The sequence below is a fragment of the Microcebus murinus genome, chromosome 15 (genome assembly GCF_040939455.1).
Source record: "Microcebus murinus isolate Inina chromosome 15, M.murinus_Inina_mat1.0, whole genome shotgun sequence".
In the NCBI taxonomy this organism is placed as follows: Eukaryota; Metazoa; Chordata; class Mammalia; order Primates; family Cheirogaleidae; genus Microcebus; species Microcebus murinus.
Genome location: NC_134118.1, coordinates 31365901 through 31386066, shown reverse-complemented (window position 1 = coordinate 31386066; position 20166 = coordinate 31365901). Strand labels below are relative to the sequence as shown.

The following is a 20166-nucleotide window of genomic DNA, read 5'->3' as shown; positions in this document are numbered from 1 at the left end:
CCTTTGGATTCCCTTAATTTTTTATGGGAAACTTTTTAGTTCTGTTTTTCCCCTTGGAAACTCTTCTAGGGCAATACCCCACCATAAACTTACATGGTTTTCTATAAAAGCATGTAGAATAATTCTTATTTTTAATTCCTTGTGTCTGTCATTTCAAAGTTTGCCTTTATTTATCATTTTATTTATTGTGTAAGTATCTTACTAACTAATGCCTTCAGAGACTTCTAGTTTTCATTTCTGACTTTTAACAGAAAGATGAGAACCTATTTAATATAATAGTAAATGCTGTGTGCATTGGATCACTTTTTAAACATAGAACATTTCATGTGCACATTGCTTTCCTGCACTCACATACAACTTTATAGAATGTCTTATACTTCATTCTTACTGGTTTCCTTTTGTGTTTTAATATCTAAAAGTGTGTCATTTGCAAACCTGAAGATTTTGCTCCATTTCTTTCTACTAAGTAATCTGAAACGTTTGAGAGAATTATTTTTAATATCATCTATGGGGGATTTAATCTCCTATACATTTTTTATCTGGTTGCCTTCTTCCTCTTCTTTTTTTTTTTTTAAATCTCTGCTTATTTTCTAGAACTGAATTTTTCAAACAGTTTATTTGTATAGAACTTGGTCAAGGATTTTTGAAATCTTAATAAATCATTATACTCACTTTTGTTTATGTATTATTTCAAAGAATCATATAGTGGAAGGTAAAAGTATTTTGTGGACTCAAGGAATTTCTAGCTGATATATTTCATTGCTTTGTCTGTTTCTTTCTACCATAAAGTTTCTGGTTTGGAAACTAAGGGTAAGTCATCTCTGCGAAAGCCCAGAGTCCTTGTCATTGATCAGGCCTAGTGTGTGCCTTCCTGACCTAAGCTTTGGCTCCTTTGAGCTGCTCTTTCCTTCTGGGTTCCTGGCTGTGTTTGGAAAAATAGATTTTTGGATAAATGAAATAATGTGTTCTCCCTTGCTAAGGTGTGTTCTGTGTGCATTTGCTTTTTTCCATTCATTGTCCTCAAGAAATGAATCTGATGAAAGGTCTATAGTTTCTTCTGTTCATGTGTTTGTGATAGTCTGTAGAACTGGAGTCTTTTTGTGGCTGCAGAGCATTTCATCAGGTTTTGGTGCAGCTCACTTCCTGTAAAACTCTCCAGGAAGTATTTTTTATAGCACATTTTGGGGAATGCAAACTTTTCATCTCCAAAGTAATAGTGTTAGTGCAACTTGAAATGTGACTTCCTAACCATAAAGTTCTGTTGAATGAACAACTAGTAGGTAAGAGGATTTACAGCCTAAATTCTGAAGTAGGGAGTTGGTACAAGAATTAGACATGGTATTAATGACAAACATACAGTTTATTTATGTGACTATTAACAACTTTTGTTGCTAAAATTTGTAGACAGCTGACTTCTAGCATATATTTTTTAATAGAGTCTTGGATGAACATTGCATTATAAACATTTATGATTTTTTGACTATATTACATTTAAAAACAAGTAACCATTTTATTAAGTTTATAAATTTGTCTAGGTCTATAATCTGCCACATATTTTACTAATGCATTGAGATTATTTCTTAATTTATAGTGTGTGTTTATAAACTTTATTGTAAAAAATGAAATTGCTGCTAGGTAGATTCAGAAACGAGCAACAAATTTTTAGGAGTATTGAAGCATTATGAAATTTTAGTTTTATTTAATTGTAAACTATAAGAAATATTTAACAATTCAGATCATTTTAATTACACAATAAGTAATGTGACCAAGGAGGTAGATTTATTATATTTTTCTTGACAAAATTTTTTTTCACTTTATAAAAGCACTCTGGTATTTACATGTGAATATATATGTATGAATATATGTATGAATATTTTTTAAATAATTTTTCAAGCACGTAAATTCTGATTCTGATTTTGATTTTCATAGAAACAATTTTCGAGCAGGAAGGGACTTAAGTGATGGCATAGTCTAACCTGATGATCTTATAAATGAATAAAGTTTAGCATATAAAGTAGTTTACTAGGGATCACAAATGGCAGAATGAGAATGTTGGCTTTCCAGTTTTCTTCCTCTTACGTCACTTTTTTTATCGTAGTTTGTCTCCTAATACATGAAACATTGTGTACTACCCTGATGTAAAGAGGATTATTAAAGGAACAAGGATTTCCATAGGAGTCACTCAAAATGCCTAATTAGGAAAAAATTGCTCCATGAAATAGTTGGAAGAATTTTTTGGAAGAATTTTTTCTCATTTTTTCCTTATAGTTAAGTTTATTAAGTGTGGTTACTAAAAATGTTAATGTTAACTGGAGGGAATGGACCATTTTTGGAATAATGAATGAGCGAGGGATAGGCATTACACTAATAGAGCAAGTTGAGATTACCTAGCTTTACCACATTTCTCTGATCTTGATTCTAGTTTCTTGCATATGCCTATGTCAGAAAGAATAAGTCATCTCCAGTATTAAGGTGAGAGTTCACCACCAATAGGGCAAAAGTGTTAAGTCTGAGTTCACTGGTGCAAAGTTTTCAGGAGGGATGGGCTTTTTTTAGTGTGCATGCCCACCAACATCACCTTATAGTTTAAAGAAAACAGTCTTAAATTGAGTTATCTCTTTCTTTAAAAATTTAGAATAAGTTAATGTGAAATTTTAGAAAAATAAATACACTTTTTAGGTGAAAGAAATGTTTAACCTAAGCAAATTAAGTTATGAAGAGCATTACATGCATTTTAAACTTCTTTGGGACACTTCTATAGTTTGCCATTGAGACATTTTCCATCCCTATTAGAATATTCTAAGACTTTACTCAAGGATGAGGTACGACAACTGAACACAAAAACACATTCATACTAATTCTCCTTTACTTACATTATTAACTAAAAAACATTATGTTAAAGTTTTCAAGAAAAATATGTGACTGAAACTTAAGAATTTGAATGTTTCCCTGTCATTCTGTGTAGATAATTATTAAAGATAGTTCACTTTCTCCAGTGTGTACTGCTTGTAATTGTTTTTATTTTTAATTTTTATTTATCTTGAGGGTTGGTTTAAATTCTCAATTCATATTTCTTAAGTCTCTGAGATTATCCTCACTGATTTTTCTTTTTTCTCTTCCCTTTCTAGTTTTGGCAAACGTTCTGCAGGAAGCTTTAGGCGTGGCTGTGAATGCATTGTTTTAGAGCCTTCTGAAATGATTGTGGTAAGATTATTTGTGAGGACTCTCCCCCCCAAAAAAAAAAACCCCTGTATGAAATAAAGGCATTTTTACAAACTACTTATAATAGTGCATTATATTTTTATAATGTTAGATGTTTATTTCATAATTATATTATTATGAATTTGAATTCATAATCATAATATTCACTTAAGGACTCAGTTAAATATAAAAGGTAGAAGGTTTAAAAGGGGCAGGTACCCAAATATTTGGTATTTGAACTTTGTGATTCAATCTATGATAATATCATTTAATTGAAATTTGAGGAAAATCTTTGAATTGCAGGATTTTAACTCTAGAACTGCTGATCAGAACGAGTTAATTTAAGTGAAATCACAATTATATAGTACTCAGGGAACAATTAACATAAGAAAATCACTTGAATTCGTTCAAGTTATTGAAACAAAATTAAGGGACTACTATGGTGTTTAAACTGTTGACATCTTTATCTCTCTTTTTAACTGAATTGTGTGATTTAAAAAATTTACTAAGAGAGATTATGCATAAAATATAGTATTAAAATAAGTATTAATAACATAATTATTTTCCTTGAAGTTTAATTAAAAAAAGCTTTTCTTGTGATGAAAATTCTGTCCAGTTCTGCCACTGAAGGGGGGAGATGAAAGCTTTTAGTGCTAAGGAAGGGGGAAAAGGGGGGGAAAAGATGACCTGTCATAATTCTTCCTTGCAGTATACAGACGACTTTAAGATAGGCTAATGTGTACCCTTTTTAACAAATTGGTAATAAAAATTAGATGGGGTGGGAGGAGAGACTCCCAGCCTAGGAATTAAGTTAATATTCTTTTTGTCCCCAGCCAGCATCTATCTGGAAAGGAAAACCTTGTGAAATAAGTGAGGACTGAATAGAGATGGTGATGGAATCTATTACTCATATTTAATAAACTACTTGGTAGACAACTCTAGGTCTATTTTAAGAAAAGATTTAGGGTTTTTCCCTGTGATGCAGTAGAGGAATTCCGTTAGAAATGAGGACTTCCTCGTCAAAGCTAGTGAACTTTTTGTAAAATTCACTAAAACTTTTGGTAAAATTTTATAAAATTTACTCATGCGAAGGTGGGATGGTTATGAATAAAAATTTAGAAGAGGGAAGAATGTAGGCAGATACATAGGAATTTCCAACAGTAAATGTGTAAGGAATTCTAGATATTTCCTTGAGATTTTGTCTTCTGTTAATGCTATTTTTGGATTTCTCTGAAGGATTTGAGTATTTTATACTTGCAGATATTACACAAACTACTAGGTTTGCCCATGTGAAAACAGTATTGGAATCTAACATGCTTCTATTGTGAGCACTCACATGAGGAATAACCTGACGTAACTTTTGATCTCTGTTAATCTATTCATTGGAGTTTTTAAAATGTTTAAAATGAGGAATCATTTTTTAAACAACTAAAAAGAAACTGAAGCCACAGAATGAAAGTAGGAAGAGAAACTCTTAGATAATCTACGAATGCTATTCTGCTAGCAGTCCTGTTTGAGTCATTTGGGATTTATAGGTTTTTCACAAATTGACTCATATACATTAGATTTTTTTTTTTTTTTTTTTTTTTGCATTTTAGTTACAACAGTGCGGCATTTACTTCCATAATATGTGGCAATGTATCCTGTGAGATCTTCACTAATAGTTCAGTACAAAGACTACTTAAAATATCCTTCCCTTTGAAATGGCAGGAAATTCAAGAGTTACCCATATTGTCCTAAGTGGAACTGAAAATGCTTCTTCATAAAAGAAAAGTTACTCAAAACCAATTAGTTCCAAAGAAGTTCAGACAAACTTAAAGTTGTTTACAAATGTCTTTGCAAAATGAATGAGCCTGAACAATCTGTAAGTTTCTTTCTACATCTAATGTTAAAATGGAGTGTTATGTTTGGAGAAATGACGTTTTTGGGGGGTTTTATTTCAGGTGGACTATATGGATGAAAATGAAGAATATTTTCAGCGTCAAGCTTCCCACAGACAGTCTCGAAGGAGATTTAGAAAAATCAACCAGAAAGGTGAAAGACAAACAATTATTGACACCGTGGACCCTTACCCTGTGGGCAAACCACCTTTGCCGAGGGGCTATCATACGGTAAGTTACACAAGTGTAATATTTTTATTTAACTTTGGGTTTTTGTTGGGAGTTTTGTGAAAAGACATTTCAGTTTTCAATTTTTGATGAATAATTCTTTTCTGATATACTTATTATCCAAAGAGCAGATTTTGCTGGAAACACACATGACACGAGTAGTTTTTAAAAGGCATTGAAATAAGATGTTAACAGACATTATTTAGCTCTTTTATTTCTTAAAATGTTCTCTGAAGATTAGCTTTGGATAAGCATGTACAGTTGTAATTGTAATATTTTAAGTTGTTTGACCTTAATCTAAAATTTTAGCTGCTGCTTCTGTTCTTCCCCTACCCAAATGACTGGTATCATACCTGTTTTTTATTTAAAAAGGAGATATATAAAAATTGCATATTATTTTCATAGCTTTTTATATCACTGTGAGACTATTATCTGAAATTTTGTTTAATGCAATTAGAAAAGAAAAATTAGAAAATTAAAAAAGAATTCAAGATGATGCTTTTAAAAATCTGAATGTGAGGTTTCCTGAAATATTTCTGATAGGTTCAAAGATCTCTTAAATGCCATAACCCAGTTGGTTGTCATTTATTTTATAAATATTTGATAAATAAACTGCTTTTTATGTTTTAGAAAACCAAGACACAAATAATGAGTGCTTTGTATAAGACTTCAATAAGGTTACTTTAGAGCCTTATTTTTCTTATTTCTTTGTTTTTTAAAAAACAAAGTAGCTTGAATTCTTGGATATATGTCATAATAAGGTGAAAGATAGTTTATCTATGCATATAATACCATTAAAGAAGTGGTTTTATATGTAAAATGTTAAAATAAAAGTATGAAAAAATAAAAATAGGTAATTGACAATTATTTTACGTTTCTCAGTTTTTCTTGCCTTTTTCTTTCTGCAAATACGTGTAAATGCAAAATGCCTGGGAAAATGTGTATAGACTTAAAATTATTTACTCAATTTTTAGGAATTTTAGGATACGATATATTTTATACTCACACTTCATGTATTCTGTTTCTCAGAGAGCTCTTTGTATTTAAAAATTTAATGTGGTTTTGACGACCAGTGACTTGCCTACTCTTCTCGCTACCCATGTGCTATTTTAGTTTAACATGAATTTCATACTTGAATCATTTCATTCAGCTCATTTGGAAAGGGTGTTTTTTGCTCATCACAAAGACAGTTTTGTCTGTTGGAGAGACTTGGTATTTGGAGGAAAAAAAAAATCCCATGAAAGGTTTTTTTGTTACTATTGTCCATAAAAGAAGGTAATATTTTTAGTGTTAGTGTAGCATCATGGAAGAAGGAAATATGTATTAAAATAGTTGTACTTATTAGAAGTATAATATAGATTTTAATATTTTAGACTAGTACTAATATAGTTAATATCTTTGTGCTTTAGAATTGTTTTTCCAAATTAGCTTTCAAACTAAGATAGTGGGAGTGTGGATTACTTAAAATGTAGTGTTAAAGTTGATTGTTTTGATTTTTAGTCATATTTGTTGCACATAAGTTGGGTGGGCCATTTCATAACTATTTCTCTCTCCCAACCCCAATTTGCCTCCCCTTATGGAATGCTTCCTTTGTTTTCCTTACATAACTCCCCTTTCTTGCTCTGTTTTAAAAAATATGTAGTTTTTTTTATTATTACAAGATTTTTTGTTTTTTAGTGGTTTTTAATAATGTCTTACCTGGTCAATGTGTACTTAGAGGGAATATTCAATATTAGAATGAGAAATTTAACTTGATTACTAATGGATCATTTGTTAGATCATTATTAATATTATGTGACATATTGGTATTAATTTTACTAAATGAGTTAAGATTGGCAACAACATGATCATAATTAAAAGGATCCTTTTTTGGGGTACAAATTGCATTTATTTATTTATTTATTATATTATTATTTTACCTAATACATAATTTTAATGTAGGAGAATAGCACCATTTTGTTTTGTATATGTGATACCACATGGTAAAAAGAATGAAATAAAAATTATTCTTCATTAGCTTTAAGTCCTATTTACTTATTCTTAACAGAAATATTTCTCTGAAAGAAATGGGCTAATAAGGTGGGACTGAAGGTGAAAAGTTTATTTAAAAGAAGTGCATGATCATATTTCACAGGTGATTTAGAATGATTGCAAGTGCATTTCAAGTGCATGGCTAAAGATCATAGAGAACATTATACATATAGCCAATTCTATATGGTCATTCTTAACCTAATTTTAACATTATCTTCATTTTGGCAGATGTAATATAGCATGTCTGATAATGTTCATCTTTTCCTTTCCTCCTTTATGGCACTCATTTCATTTTGGCTCAAAGGAATGCACTAAATCTCAGGTATTGTAATTTGTGTGTGGTCTCCTAACACTAACCTAAATTTATGTGTGTATTTGCATTGTAACTAATGAATGTATAATATTGATGTGTTTTGCTTGCTCATGTTCTTTGGTATTTTGCCCTGACTTAGTAAAATCTCTTAAAAGTTTGAAGCTATGAATGGTTTAAGTGTTAGTTTAGACTCTTTAATGGTACAGACCTAGGCTAGATTATCCACCTTTGAAGAAAGGATACAAGTGCAATCTACTTATTTTTAAGAATGAATGGAGTACTGTTTACTAACTTGCTTTGCAAATAAAGAGAAAGGAGAAAGACGTAATTTTTTTGTTTTGTTTTGTTTTTTTACATTTTGTGTGAGAGCTTATGTGACATCCATTGAAAATTTAAATTTTAAATGCTATAGATGAAAACTTTAAAGTTCAGAAATCCCAATGGGAAAGCATTTTGGGAGGCCACTGGTAAAATTATAGTCAGAAAGAAAGTTTAGTCAAAAAGGAAACAAGAGTTTAAAATTGCTGTGCTTTCTTATTTGCACTTTATTTTTAACCAGACTTCATGCTTTTATTTCATTACGCATTTTAATCAAGAGGCCTGTAATAATATACTTGCTCATTTCTTTCATACCAATACATGACTAATCTACGATTTTCAGTGTTAGTCTTTTGAAATTGTGAACCAAATTTGGGGTCATCAGAGAATTTGGAGTTTAAGAAAAGAAAAATCTATCTCTGGAAACTAATTGGTTAAGTATCTAGTAACATTTTATGATTGTGTTTTATTATTGTACAGGAAAAAGATTGTGAGATCATGAATAATTCACATTATAGGAAATCTATCATCAATATAATATTTTTGACTATTATAATAACTGCCTAAAAGCATGAACTATTTGTATAATTTTTCAAATTAAAGTGAGGCAGTTACTTTATGTTCTATAGACACACTGCTAATTTTTAAATGAGGTGATAAATTTAAAAATTTTTGATATAGATTTTAAATGTGATAATTATATAATTTATGAATTATATAAAAATTTTACTTACATCAGTATTTTAAACTTTTTTCTTGAAAGAGTATACTTAAAATATATAACAATGTTTTAGACGATAAATCAGGATGTAATTGATTCTCCCCGTTTTTAGCATGAAAAATAACCAGTCTAATTTCCACTTAAAACTTGGAATTGAATTTAAAATGTGCACTGAGTTATGATGTATATCTTATGTAAACTTTTTAAAATTAGATGTGTTGCAATAGTTTAAAACAGATTATAATGATTTTCTTCAGAAACATGAATACTCATATAGTCCATGTAGAGTGTTTTCAGGACATTTTTCAAGTGTGTGAGGATTGCAGAGAGAATAGCATTTTAAAATGCAGCGAGAAAGGAAGATTAGAGATGGCTTTCATTAGCATTTTCTTACATTTTGATGAGTTAAGATTGAGGCTGTATTTAAGATTGCCAAAAAATAAGATGTGGCATGTATTTTCAGTCTTGGAGTGAGTAGATTATAGAGGCAGGTAATATATTAGGTCTCTGGCAGAGGCTGGAAGATTTGAGGTTAGTTACTAAAGAGATAAACTTGGGACTTTGAACAGGCAATAGTTTACTTTGTCTCCAAGTTCAAAATGGATAGGTGGGGAGAGGGAGCTTTGTTTATTTTACCAAACTCTTCTGTCGTCTCTTATGCTTCCTTTGATTTTAATGAAAAATCAGTTCTTCCCAATTTGGAAAAAGCAAAAATTGTACAGAGAGGTATTAGACTAAAGACTGAAGAAAAGGTGCCCTGTCCAAACTGTGGAGAGTGTGTGTCCCAACTGACAGTTAAAAAATTCGCTAGCCTTCCTAGGCTGCTTGCAAAGTTAAAATGTTCTCTGTGCTTTGACATTCTGATCACCTTTCCACCCCCACTCCTCACCCCCAAATATGGCTTCCTTTTATATAAATTGATTTAGGATGTGAACACAGTATAATATAAAATATATTCATATAATTTCAATGTAAAATTTTTAAAACAATGAAAACCCATCCGTCACTTAAAAATATACCTCCCACACATTTTATTAGTAGTCCTTTTCTGCAATGTGAATATACACTCCAAAGCACTGATTAATAAATAAGTGTTGAACTTTTCAGTAGATAGGCTTAATGTTCTTGGTGGGCACATATAAAAGTATCGGGAAATAGTATATAAGATTAAGTTAATATAAGTTTAATATAATATAATCCAACTTTATGGGAATAATTTTTTATTATAATTAGTGATAATACAACATCTTTAAAATGTGACATCAATGTATGAGGTTTATGAAAATCAGTCATATATTTTATAAGGTTTTTCTGTATAATATATGGCAAGTCCTGTTTCTTATAATCATTCCTATGATATATTTTGAGATAGATTTGATTTAAGTTGGTTTCTTCTTTTAGTTAAAGACTTCTTGGTAGGCTTGGTTTCAAAAACTGTTGAGCTATTAAAACTAATAAAAAATATATAACCTTTAGTTTTTGTGATTATGCACATTTATTTAACATTAGACTTTTTGTATTGAGTTACTATTGCTAAATTAGAAGTAGGTAATATTTTCATTCATGTCATGGCTTTGCTTTGTCACTTACTTAAATTTTTACTGAGGTCTCCTTAGATTTAATTCAGTATTTGCTACTTAACAGTAAGAGGATGTGTTTTGAGTAATATATCAATGACTTGTATATCTAGTAAGTTTCTTAGAATATTAAAGACTTAAGATTTTACCTTCAGTTACTATCATATGCCACTTGACTATTATTTATTCATATGATACTTAAAAATCTTTTTATGAATATAAGAAGTTATTCAAATACAGGGGAGATATCTTAGTTATTTTACTATTTTTCATGCTTATTTTAAATTCCTTAAACATTTATTTGCTTAATTGAACCTTAAAGCATTTGTCTTCAATGGTGTCATCAATGTCTCTGAATTATAATAGGATAGAGTTTCAGAAAATTTTGTAATTTATTTCTTGTATCACAGAGAGGAAAGCTCAGTTTATTCATTTATATATTTTTAGTCATTTAACAAGCATTTACTGAGTGCCCACCATGTTTCAGATCTGTTCCAGACTCTAGGGATATAAAGGTCTACAGAGCAGGTAGAATCCCACCCCCATTGACCTTGTGACGACAAGGGAATGCAGATACATAAATGGGCAACTAAAACATAGGGGAGTACAGGTACTGTAGAGGTCCGTGCACATGGGTACCTGAGGAATCAGGGATGGCGTCCTGAACCACCTTAGTGTCTTGGCTCATAGAAAAATACTTTGTATGGAAAGAATTCCTTTTGTTCAAAGGTGTATAGATTGAGTAATGTTATGGTTTTCAGAAGCTGTGTGTTGAAAGTTGGACTTTTTCATGACTATAAGAAGCAGGTGTTCGATATACTGAAATTTACATTTAAATAAACTGACCTGCCTTTAAGGTGGAATAAGTTTTGAGGGCAGGGATGTCAAGATCGGACTGCTAAGTAATGGGAATGGAAACAGTGGCTAGAACTTGGCAGTTGGAGCAAGAATTGCAGGTGGGGGATTTAAGCGGTATTCAGCGGAGAGAAAGTAGAAATAATTCTGTTTCAAAATAAAACAAGCTCTAATTTATTAATTTCTGATGATTCACTTTGTGGGCAGTACTCTGTTCCAATAGTGTTTAATGACTTTATATGAATATAAACCCTCGAGTGGTAGGTTGAGGTAGATTAGTTTGAAGCAGATTATTCTTTAATCCAGGAAAAGTTCAATAGACATGTGGAAACTGCATTAGGTAATAAAGAATGGAAAAGAGAGTGTTAGAGAACAGTGATATATACCAACACCCCCCCCCACACACACACACACACATATTGCTAGAATTTATTGTTTGGATGCTTGGTGCTTCATATTTACATCAGAGAGTCTTTTGAGAGAAGTGTCAGAAGTATCCTTTGCTTTTCACACTCATTATTGGCAGGTTTACTGGTTCCTCTTCACCTAGATTATGTTGCATTTTAAAATCCTGCAGAAAGCTCCCTGTGGAAAGGTCTCTGAACAATGGGTGGATGGAACAATACTGTGCTCTATGTGCTGCATTTTCTGGCAAACGCAGCGTGTTAAAGCTGCTGCAGTGGTCACAACCTCCTTGCTTGGGGGGACTGTTTCTTTTTCATGAAGTTCTAATCAGGTATTTATGTTGATTTAATTTCTATAGATTGGGAAATTACAGTACAGAGTATGTATAGAAATTGAAATGTAAATCAGGAAATAATTTAAAACATAAAATGATTTCTCTAACGCTATTAACAGCATGCATTGCAAATTCATGCGAGGCAGTTGAGAATGGTATGCAGTGTGCTGTTTACCCAAGTTTCAGCTTCTGTTGAAGGATGTCTATTTTTATATATTACATCATCTCTGCTACAGAACTCCGGTGTCTGCTGGGATTTACTGTTCTTTCATTCCATTTTGAAAGAAAGCTTGTATTGATGTCATAATTGGACCCGTCTTTTGGTTGCACTTGGAAATTGAAAGTAATAAGGGTGTTGTGTAGCAAGTCATGCAATATTTCAAGCAATTTATTTGTCAAAAAGATCATTGCCACTTTGTCCTGCCTCTTATTGTGAACACTGGTGGCTCTCTGTGCCTGTACATGTTTTAAATATACTTGGCTAAAATTTAGCTTTTAGTCACAATAGCAAAGATGCTTTTCATCTTCAACTGTTTCCTTTCTTATCATGTGATTTTTTTTTTGTCATGAGATTTTGCAGAGCTACATGCTGATTTGAAAAATGTCTCTTTTCTTTGGAGAAATCTACTTTGATATTCAGACCTATATCCTACCAGTACTGAATTAAAATTATCGGTTTTAAGTTGTCTGTTTTCACTGTTTGAAATAATCAAGTGATTAAAAATGTTCTCTTTTGGTTTTAAATCAAGTGTTAAAACATTATTAACTTGAAATGCCTCTCTGTTAGCTAGGAGATATTGTTGACCTCTAGACAAAACTCTGGCATTTTATGGAATATATAGATGTTAAGTTTTAAATCATTTGTGAAAGCAAATATTTTGATTACTTAAAATAATATAAAAATACCTATTAACTTCTCTGCATATTTATGTATATAAAAATTGCCCCTTTATCCTCTCCAAAAAAATTTAGTCATTATCCATAATATCTCAGTAGTAAACTTTAAAAAATAACTGATCAGTTGTAAACCTCCACTTTTTTAAAATAACAGCTTCATTGAGATATAATTCACATACTGTACAGTTTGCCTATTTAAAGTATATAATTTAATGGAGTTTTTTTTTGTTAAAAAACACCATATAACATTTATTTTACTATCTTAACTATTGTTGTTAAGTGTACATCAGTGGTAAACTTGTGACCAATTTGAATGTACCAGTTTCACAGATATACCACTTAACATCCTTTGTGATCATTAAAATTACACATAGGCTAAAAAATAACTTCAGAGATATTTCGGAAAAAATAATTGTAGAATCTATTGGGAAAAAAACTCTTACTAAATAATTGCTTCTATTAGAGCAATTTCTTATGGACTCAGTAAACGATCAGATAGTCTTTTATTTCTTAAATCTTCCTTTTTCTCTTTCAACTGGAGGACAGGTGGTAGTTGGATATAATATGGAATTTGCAATAGCTGGTCTAGAGGAGAAATAATATAGCAGCAGAGAGAGCCCAAATCTGTAATATGAAAAAGAAAATATTCAGGTTGTCTTAACTTTTACTCAGATGCCTATGAGGATAGCAATGATAATCAGTCACTTGTGGTTTTGGTACAAACCAGAAGGCATTTGGGAGTGTTAGAAAATAAAGTTAAAATCTCAAAATAAGTTGTAACATTTCCTTTTCACTATTTATTAGCACTCTACTTTATAAGCATTTCTTTATAAAAAATTCTACATTTGATCTTGGCCAGGAGGCCAGGAAGTGATATTTCTTTATAAAATCCTTTAAACCAAATCATTTAAGAAGCTATGTGAATCATCAGGAATTTTGGATTACTCAGGAAAGTTTTCAGGAAAAAGGTTTTTTTGTTTTGTTTTGTTTTTGCCATTTGCTAATTTATGAATCAAGCATATCCCCAGCCAACTGAGATGTAGAGAATACTTGGACATCCTTGGTATTCTCGATGATATTGGTGCACTTGGCATGTGCATTACTGAGGAGCACTTGGTAGCTTCCATTTTAAAATTTCTCGTTGGTGTAACCTTTTGCCTAACTTTTTGTACTGACTTTGGTTGGACTGGAAGAGCAGCCAACCATTCTACAAGTGGATTAAGTTGTCAGAGGGTTCTGCTGAAGTGGGCATAAACACAGGGAATCTGAGGGCAGTTGATAACTGTGCATTCTTTGAAAGAGCTAAGAGGCTAATTGTTTTCTAGTTGCAACAGTTCTCAGACCTTTTCGTATCACCATACAGCGTAGGTATGTAGTAGGCTATATCTTCCAGGCGTGTGTACGTGTATGATGCTCTGCTCGCCTAATGACAAAATCACCTGATGACACATTTCTCAGAATGGATCCTGTTGTTAAGTGACATGTGACTATATTTAAAACTTATTTCTTCTCAAAACTCCTATGGTATTTCTGGAGTTCTTTTCTATCTTTGTTATCCTCTACTTTGAATAACTATTGTCTTTTTTTTTTTTAATTTTTATTTTTTTTTACTGGCTCCTTTATTTCTTTTGTATCTAATCAAAGATGCTGCCTTCAGTCTTTTTTTTTTTGTCCACTTATTCTGCCTGGGTTAAGACATTAGTGGCTAGTTTCCTTTGTCACTGCAAAGTGTGACTGACAGCTCATGACTGTCCCCTGAGGTTCAGTGAACTACTAAGGCAAAGTAATGATCTGAGGAGGTAGAGCTGCCCTTGGAAAGGAACGGAAAGTGTTGTCTCCACTCCTCAAATTTGAAATGGTGGGTTCCCTTGGTGAAAAATGAAATCGCCACATGAATATTCTGTGTGGTAAGCAGTCACCATAGGCTCCTTTAAATCATTGTTTCATTTTCTTCCATATCATGTTTTTACTTTTTCTGTAAATACCATGTTTTCTAGTAGTTTAAATTTACTATTAATATCTTGTTTTTTTTTTTTTAATCTTAAAAGTTCACTGAATTGAGTAGCATAAATTTTAAAAATTTGATCCAACAAATTTTTATTTTGCTTTATGTTCTGGGAAAAAAAACATTTCCTATAAAACACAAGCTGTCAAAAAATAGGTTTTGTTATATATTTACACTAAATGCGTGATGACCAATACATTTTGCTTATGTCTGGTACACTGTTGAATGGACCAATATGATTTCTGAAGTTCATCCTGATTTCTTGGTTTTCTTGTGTTATCCTATTTAAAGGCTTAGGGGTCAATTGTAGAGTGAATGATTAATGCCTTATTCTATTCAGTGGATCATTATAGATTTATGATTATGTGTTAATAACTGCAAAATGCTACTTTATGGCACACCTAGGAGTTATAATTTTCCATGAATATGATCCATCTGGCCAGTTGTGAGCAATTCTAACAATTGTAATTGTCTCATATATACAATTAAATATTCTAGTATTATCCTTGCTTTTTAAATATCAACATAGTAATAACTGGTAATTTCAAAGTGTAACTAAAATATGAATAGATAAAATGCTCATTTCCTTTTTTAGAGCTGCTGAGGAGAAGGAGAAATGAGGGTGTGTGGTGTGGCCTTGTTTGTTTGATTCATTAATTTATGGGAAAGAAGATTGAATGTTGTCATCTTAAACTCATATGGCCATATCTGTAGGTTGAATTTTTTTTTTTTTCAAGAAAACATTTAAAAAATTTCTGTGGCATTTAAAATATTTTCTATATTGAGAGAGTCTTCTATATTTAATTATTTTCCAGGCAAGTTTATTTGGAAACATTTCCTGTCTGGAATATATTTGATTACAACAGAAGGGCAGGCACAATTCTATTCCTGGTAGTGAAGGCCATTGGTTAATGCTTCCATTTATAATTAATATCATTTCTTTTAGAATGAAGACTGTTAAGCCATTTTTAAAACTTACACATTTGGCATTTATTTCCAGACATTAAATTTTTAAAAATGAAAATGTGTTTCTTAAAAATTAAATTCGAGGCTAGGCACAGTAGCTTGTAATCCTAGCACTCTGGAAAGCCGAGGTGGGAGGATCGTTTAAGGTCAGGAGTTCGAGACCAGCCAGAGCAAGAGTGAGCTCCCCTATCTCTACAAAAAATAGAAAAATTAGCTGGGCATGGTGGTGAGCACCCATAGTCTCAGCTACCCATTAAGATGAGGCAGGAGGGTCTCTTGAGCCCAGGAGTTTGAGGTTGCACGCACTTGCAGTGACATGCCACTGTACTCTAGCCGGGGTTACAGAGCAAGACTCAAGAGTCAATAGGGTCTTTTGAAAGCACATAGTATCTTTATGCCATTTTATATCCTCTGCACAACAGATAATATAGGTCTGTGCATCGTCATGGTTATATGTTGATGTCTGTGGATCAGACTCACAGAATTAGTATTATACAATAGTGTTTCTGGGAGTGGCATTACAGATCTACCTGCATTAATAATTCTGTACAAGGATATAAGCACAAAGATATTAGTCCCAACCATCTATACAAGATTAATTAATGGGCTGGCCAAATCTTGTTGCAACTGACTTTTGGAATATTTTGGAAGGTGTAAATTTTGACCCTTATTGAATGTTTGTAGTGTACGAATCTGCTAGGTGTTTTCTCATATGCTTTGTCCAATTAAACCAACCTGCAGTTCTGAACACTAGGTGATGGTATTTCCTGGTTGGGGAAGAAGCACTCAGATAGTGAATGTTAGTGTTGGAGTCAAATATGGACATAGATCTTTTCCATTCCCAATCCAGGAAATTATTGCTTTTTAAAAATGAATGTAACATATATTGCTTTTTATGTTATTTAATCTTGAAATTCGATGCAAAGGAGATATGTATCAAATAATTTAACCACTACAGATACCTACTGCTTAAGTATCTTTTAAAGAAATAGTCTGGAGCATAGAATGTCCAGTGTGTAGAAAGGATTCCTGAGTTATATTTGCAGCAGTGATATACTTTGGTTGATTCATCAGTCTCTTGTTGCAAGTATTTTCCCTTTTTGGACCATGTAGCTCTTATCAATAAAGCACAGCTTTTTTTTTTTTTTCCTTTTCCTTTTAAACCTTTCTAGTTTCATTCCAATACAGGAATTTCACTGTCAAGTAGTACCGTTTTCACTTTTCACTGTTAAGTAGTACCATTTTATAACAAAGAGATGACTGTGTAATTAGTGTATTTGGCCCACTTATAATAAGAAAAGCCAAAATCTTGCTGAAAGGTCTTTTTATAGGTATGACTCTTTAATGAACTGAAAACAACTTACAGTTGTCTAAAATTAGTCATAGTATTTAGAGATGAAAACATGCCACTCATTAAATTGCTAGCTTCTGAACCAGAAAATATTGGAAACATTTTGGTAATATTTAAGAACATTGAAAAATTATATTAAGTAAATTGAAAGGGTTTTAAAAAAACCTATGTAAAATTTACTAACTTAGTTGTGTATGATTTTTAATAATTCAACTTACTGTTTAAATTAAGGAAATCACCTTTCCCTGACCTACTTTTAAGTTTGGCAGCTTTTAATTTTTCAAGTATGGATGTTGTAAAGAAAACTTCCAACTGTTGTCCAATAATCAATATCATTCTTTTAAAAGTAAGGGCCTTTTAGTATTCTCCCTCTCGCTGCCAAAGTAGAATGACAAAAGTCTTTTCAGTAAAGGATAGTTACTACCAGGAAATCTTATCCCAAGGTAGATGCACTTGCATTCATGTAGTCTTTCTTTTTCTGTCCTTCTGTATCATACCACCCTTTCCACTGCCATTTTGTCACCAGCTGATGTTTGGTAACAGCCATGTTAGATAAGACCACCTTAAGAATGTGAAAAGATTTTAAGAATCTCCCAGTTGGACCACTTATTGCAGTTTGTTTATTTTTTCTATATAGTCACTGACATTAAGCCTCTGCTTTAAGATTTTTAAATTACAATGCGCGCTGGTATTTAGGGGATTGTCCTTTACTTAACGTGTGTCAAACTTGTGTCCCAGTGCCTGGTACAAAGTAAGAACTTAGTAAATCATAGCAGTTGTTATTTATTGTAAGAAAGGGCTAATTATTAAGAAACTTTTTGTGGCAAAGAATTTGTGACTAAGACCCTAAATGCAAATACAACAAAAACAAAAGTAAATAAATAGGATTTAATTAAACTAAAGTGCTTCTTCACAGCAAAAGAAATAATCAACAGAGTAAATAGCCTACAGAATGGGAGAAAATATTCACAAACTTTGTATCCAAAGAAGGACTAATATCCAAAATCTATAAGAAACTCAAGTCAGCAAGAATAGAACAAATAACCCCATTAAAAAGTGGGCAAAAGACATGAACAGACATTTTTCAAAAGAAGATATATAGATGGCCAATAAACATGGGAAAAATGCCCAACATCACTAATTGTCAGGAAAATGTAGATTAAAACCACAATGAGATATTACCTTATCCCCATCAGAATGGCCATTATTAAAAAGTCAAAAAACAGTAGACATTGGTGCAGATGCAGTGAAAAGGGAACATTTATACATTGTTGGTAGGAATGTAAATTACTACAACCTCTATGGAAAACGGTATAGAGATTCCTTACAGAAATAAAAGTAGACCTACCATTTGATCCAGCAAATCCACTCCTGGGTATCTACCCAAAGGAAAAGAAGTCATTATATCAAAAAAGACACATGCACTTGTATGTTTATTACAGTACAATTCACAATTGCAAAGATGTGGAATCAACTCAAGTGCCATCAGTCAATGAGTGGATAAACAAAATGTGGTATATGGATACTGTGGAATACTACTCAGCTACGAAGAAGGGTAAAAGAATGGCTTTTGCAGCAACTTAGATGGAACTGAAGGCCATTATCCTAAGTGAAGTATCTCCAGAACAGAAAACCAAATACCATGCGTACTCATTTATAAGTGGGAGCTAAACAATGAGTATGCATGATCATACAGAGGAGTATAATGGACTTTGGAGACTTAGAAAGGGGAAGGGGAGGGGAGGGATCAAAAATTACCTGTCAGGTACAATATATACCATTTAGGTGATGGGTACGCTAAAAGCTCTGACTTCACCACTATATAATTCATCCATGTAACAACAACAAAAAAAAAACCACGAAAACACGTGTACCCCTTAAATGTATTGACATTAAAAAAGAAAAAGAAACTCATGTTTAGCTGAAATCTCCCTCTCCATAATTTTAGTTCATGGTTTCTAGATCTCTTCTAAAGCAACACAAATGAATGTTAATATTCCATTTTCATATAACTGTTTCAGCTATTTAAAAAGATCTTATTCTTATAAACCTCTGCTCTGCATTAAGCATCATCGGCTTTTTGTAGCTTTCCTAAACACCTTATCATCCAGGTTTTCTGCCATCTGAATACTATAGTTGCTCATTATTTCTCCTTGTTACTGGTTGCCACTGCTTACATAAAGTCCTGCAGTACTCTACAATGCAAGTTGCAACAGAACTTTCTGTCTTCCTTGCTCTGGACATCATACATCTGATAATGTACCCTAGAATTTTATTAAGGCTTTTGGGATTGTGCATTGGATCATAGAGAGCTTTGGGCTAGCTCAGTTTCACAGGTAACCCCTTCTACCTCCCGCTGCCCTGTGAATTGTTCCTCAGGTCTGATCTCCTCCATCCTGTACAACTGGCATTTTGATAATACACTTGTAGGTCTTTATCTGTGTTAGACATAAATTTACTGGTTGTAGCTTATTCTTTTTACTTATCAAGTTATTTAAAACACCTGATTTTGTCAGTAAAAAAGTTAAACATCTTTTACAATTACACAGCCATCCTATGTCTGTTTCCTTATCTTAAAAACTGTGGAATAATACTTCACAGGTTGGTTTTGAAGTTTAAGTGAAATCACTTATACATTTATTCTTTTTTTAAAACTTTTTTTAATTTTAATTTTTAAATTTTTGATTCTTAAGGGTACATAATAGTCATGTATATTTATACTTATGCATTCCTCCTTTGTTTTAACAATTACTTATGGCAAATACTGGGGAATAAAACAATCTATTGTTGCCATTACCAGATAAATAAAATGTTTTATAGTTTCAGACCTCAGCTAACTTGTAGTCTAGTTTGTGATACAATATTTCATGTGTTTTTGTTAAATAAAAGCAAAAGAATTGGGGGTTATTAACAATTCATTGTGCTCATGCAAACATATTAATCACCAAGAAATATATTACCTGCCCAATTAGTACTACAGATACTAATCCTTTACATTTGAGTGTTGCTTTGTGAAACATTACAGTAGGAAGCCCTATTTGAAGCTCTTGTCTCTAGAAAAATCATTAAAATGATTTGCAACGA

At 32.0% G+C, this 20166-nt stretch overlaps 1 protein-coding gene and 1 non-coding gene across 13 annotated transcripts in view; both read left to right on the top strand.

Annotated features, from left to right (window-relative positions):
- The window catches only part of RAPGEF2 (Rap guanine nucleotide exchange factor 2), a 241484-nt gene that overhangs the window by 125410 nt on the left and 95908 nt on the right, over window positions 1-20166 (top strand). For 10 of the 12 annotated variants that reach the window (XM_012735607.2, XM_012735609.2, XM_012735610.2 and 7 more), the window contains 3 exons: window positions 3129-3204; window positions 5145-5312; window positions 7645-7662. In XM_012735607.2, the coding sequence (XP_012591061.1) occupies window positions 3129-3204; window positions 5145-5312; window positions 7645-7662 (262 nt within the window). The remainder of the gene's footprint in view (window positions 1-3128; window positions 3205-5144; window positions 5313-7644; window positions 7663-20166) is intronic. The other 2 variants (XM_012735611.2, XM_012735606.2) reach the window with 1 other exon arrangement.
- LOC142876805 (small nucleolar RNA SNORD38) lies at window positions 3794-3862 on the top strand. Its single transcript, XR_012923622.1, has one exon. It is a non-coding gene; the product is annotated as a small nucleolar RNA SNORD38 (small nucleolar RNA).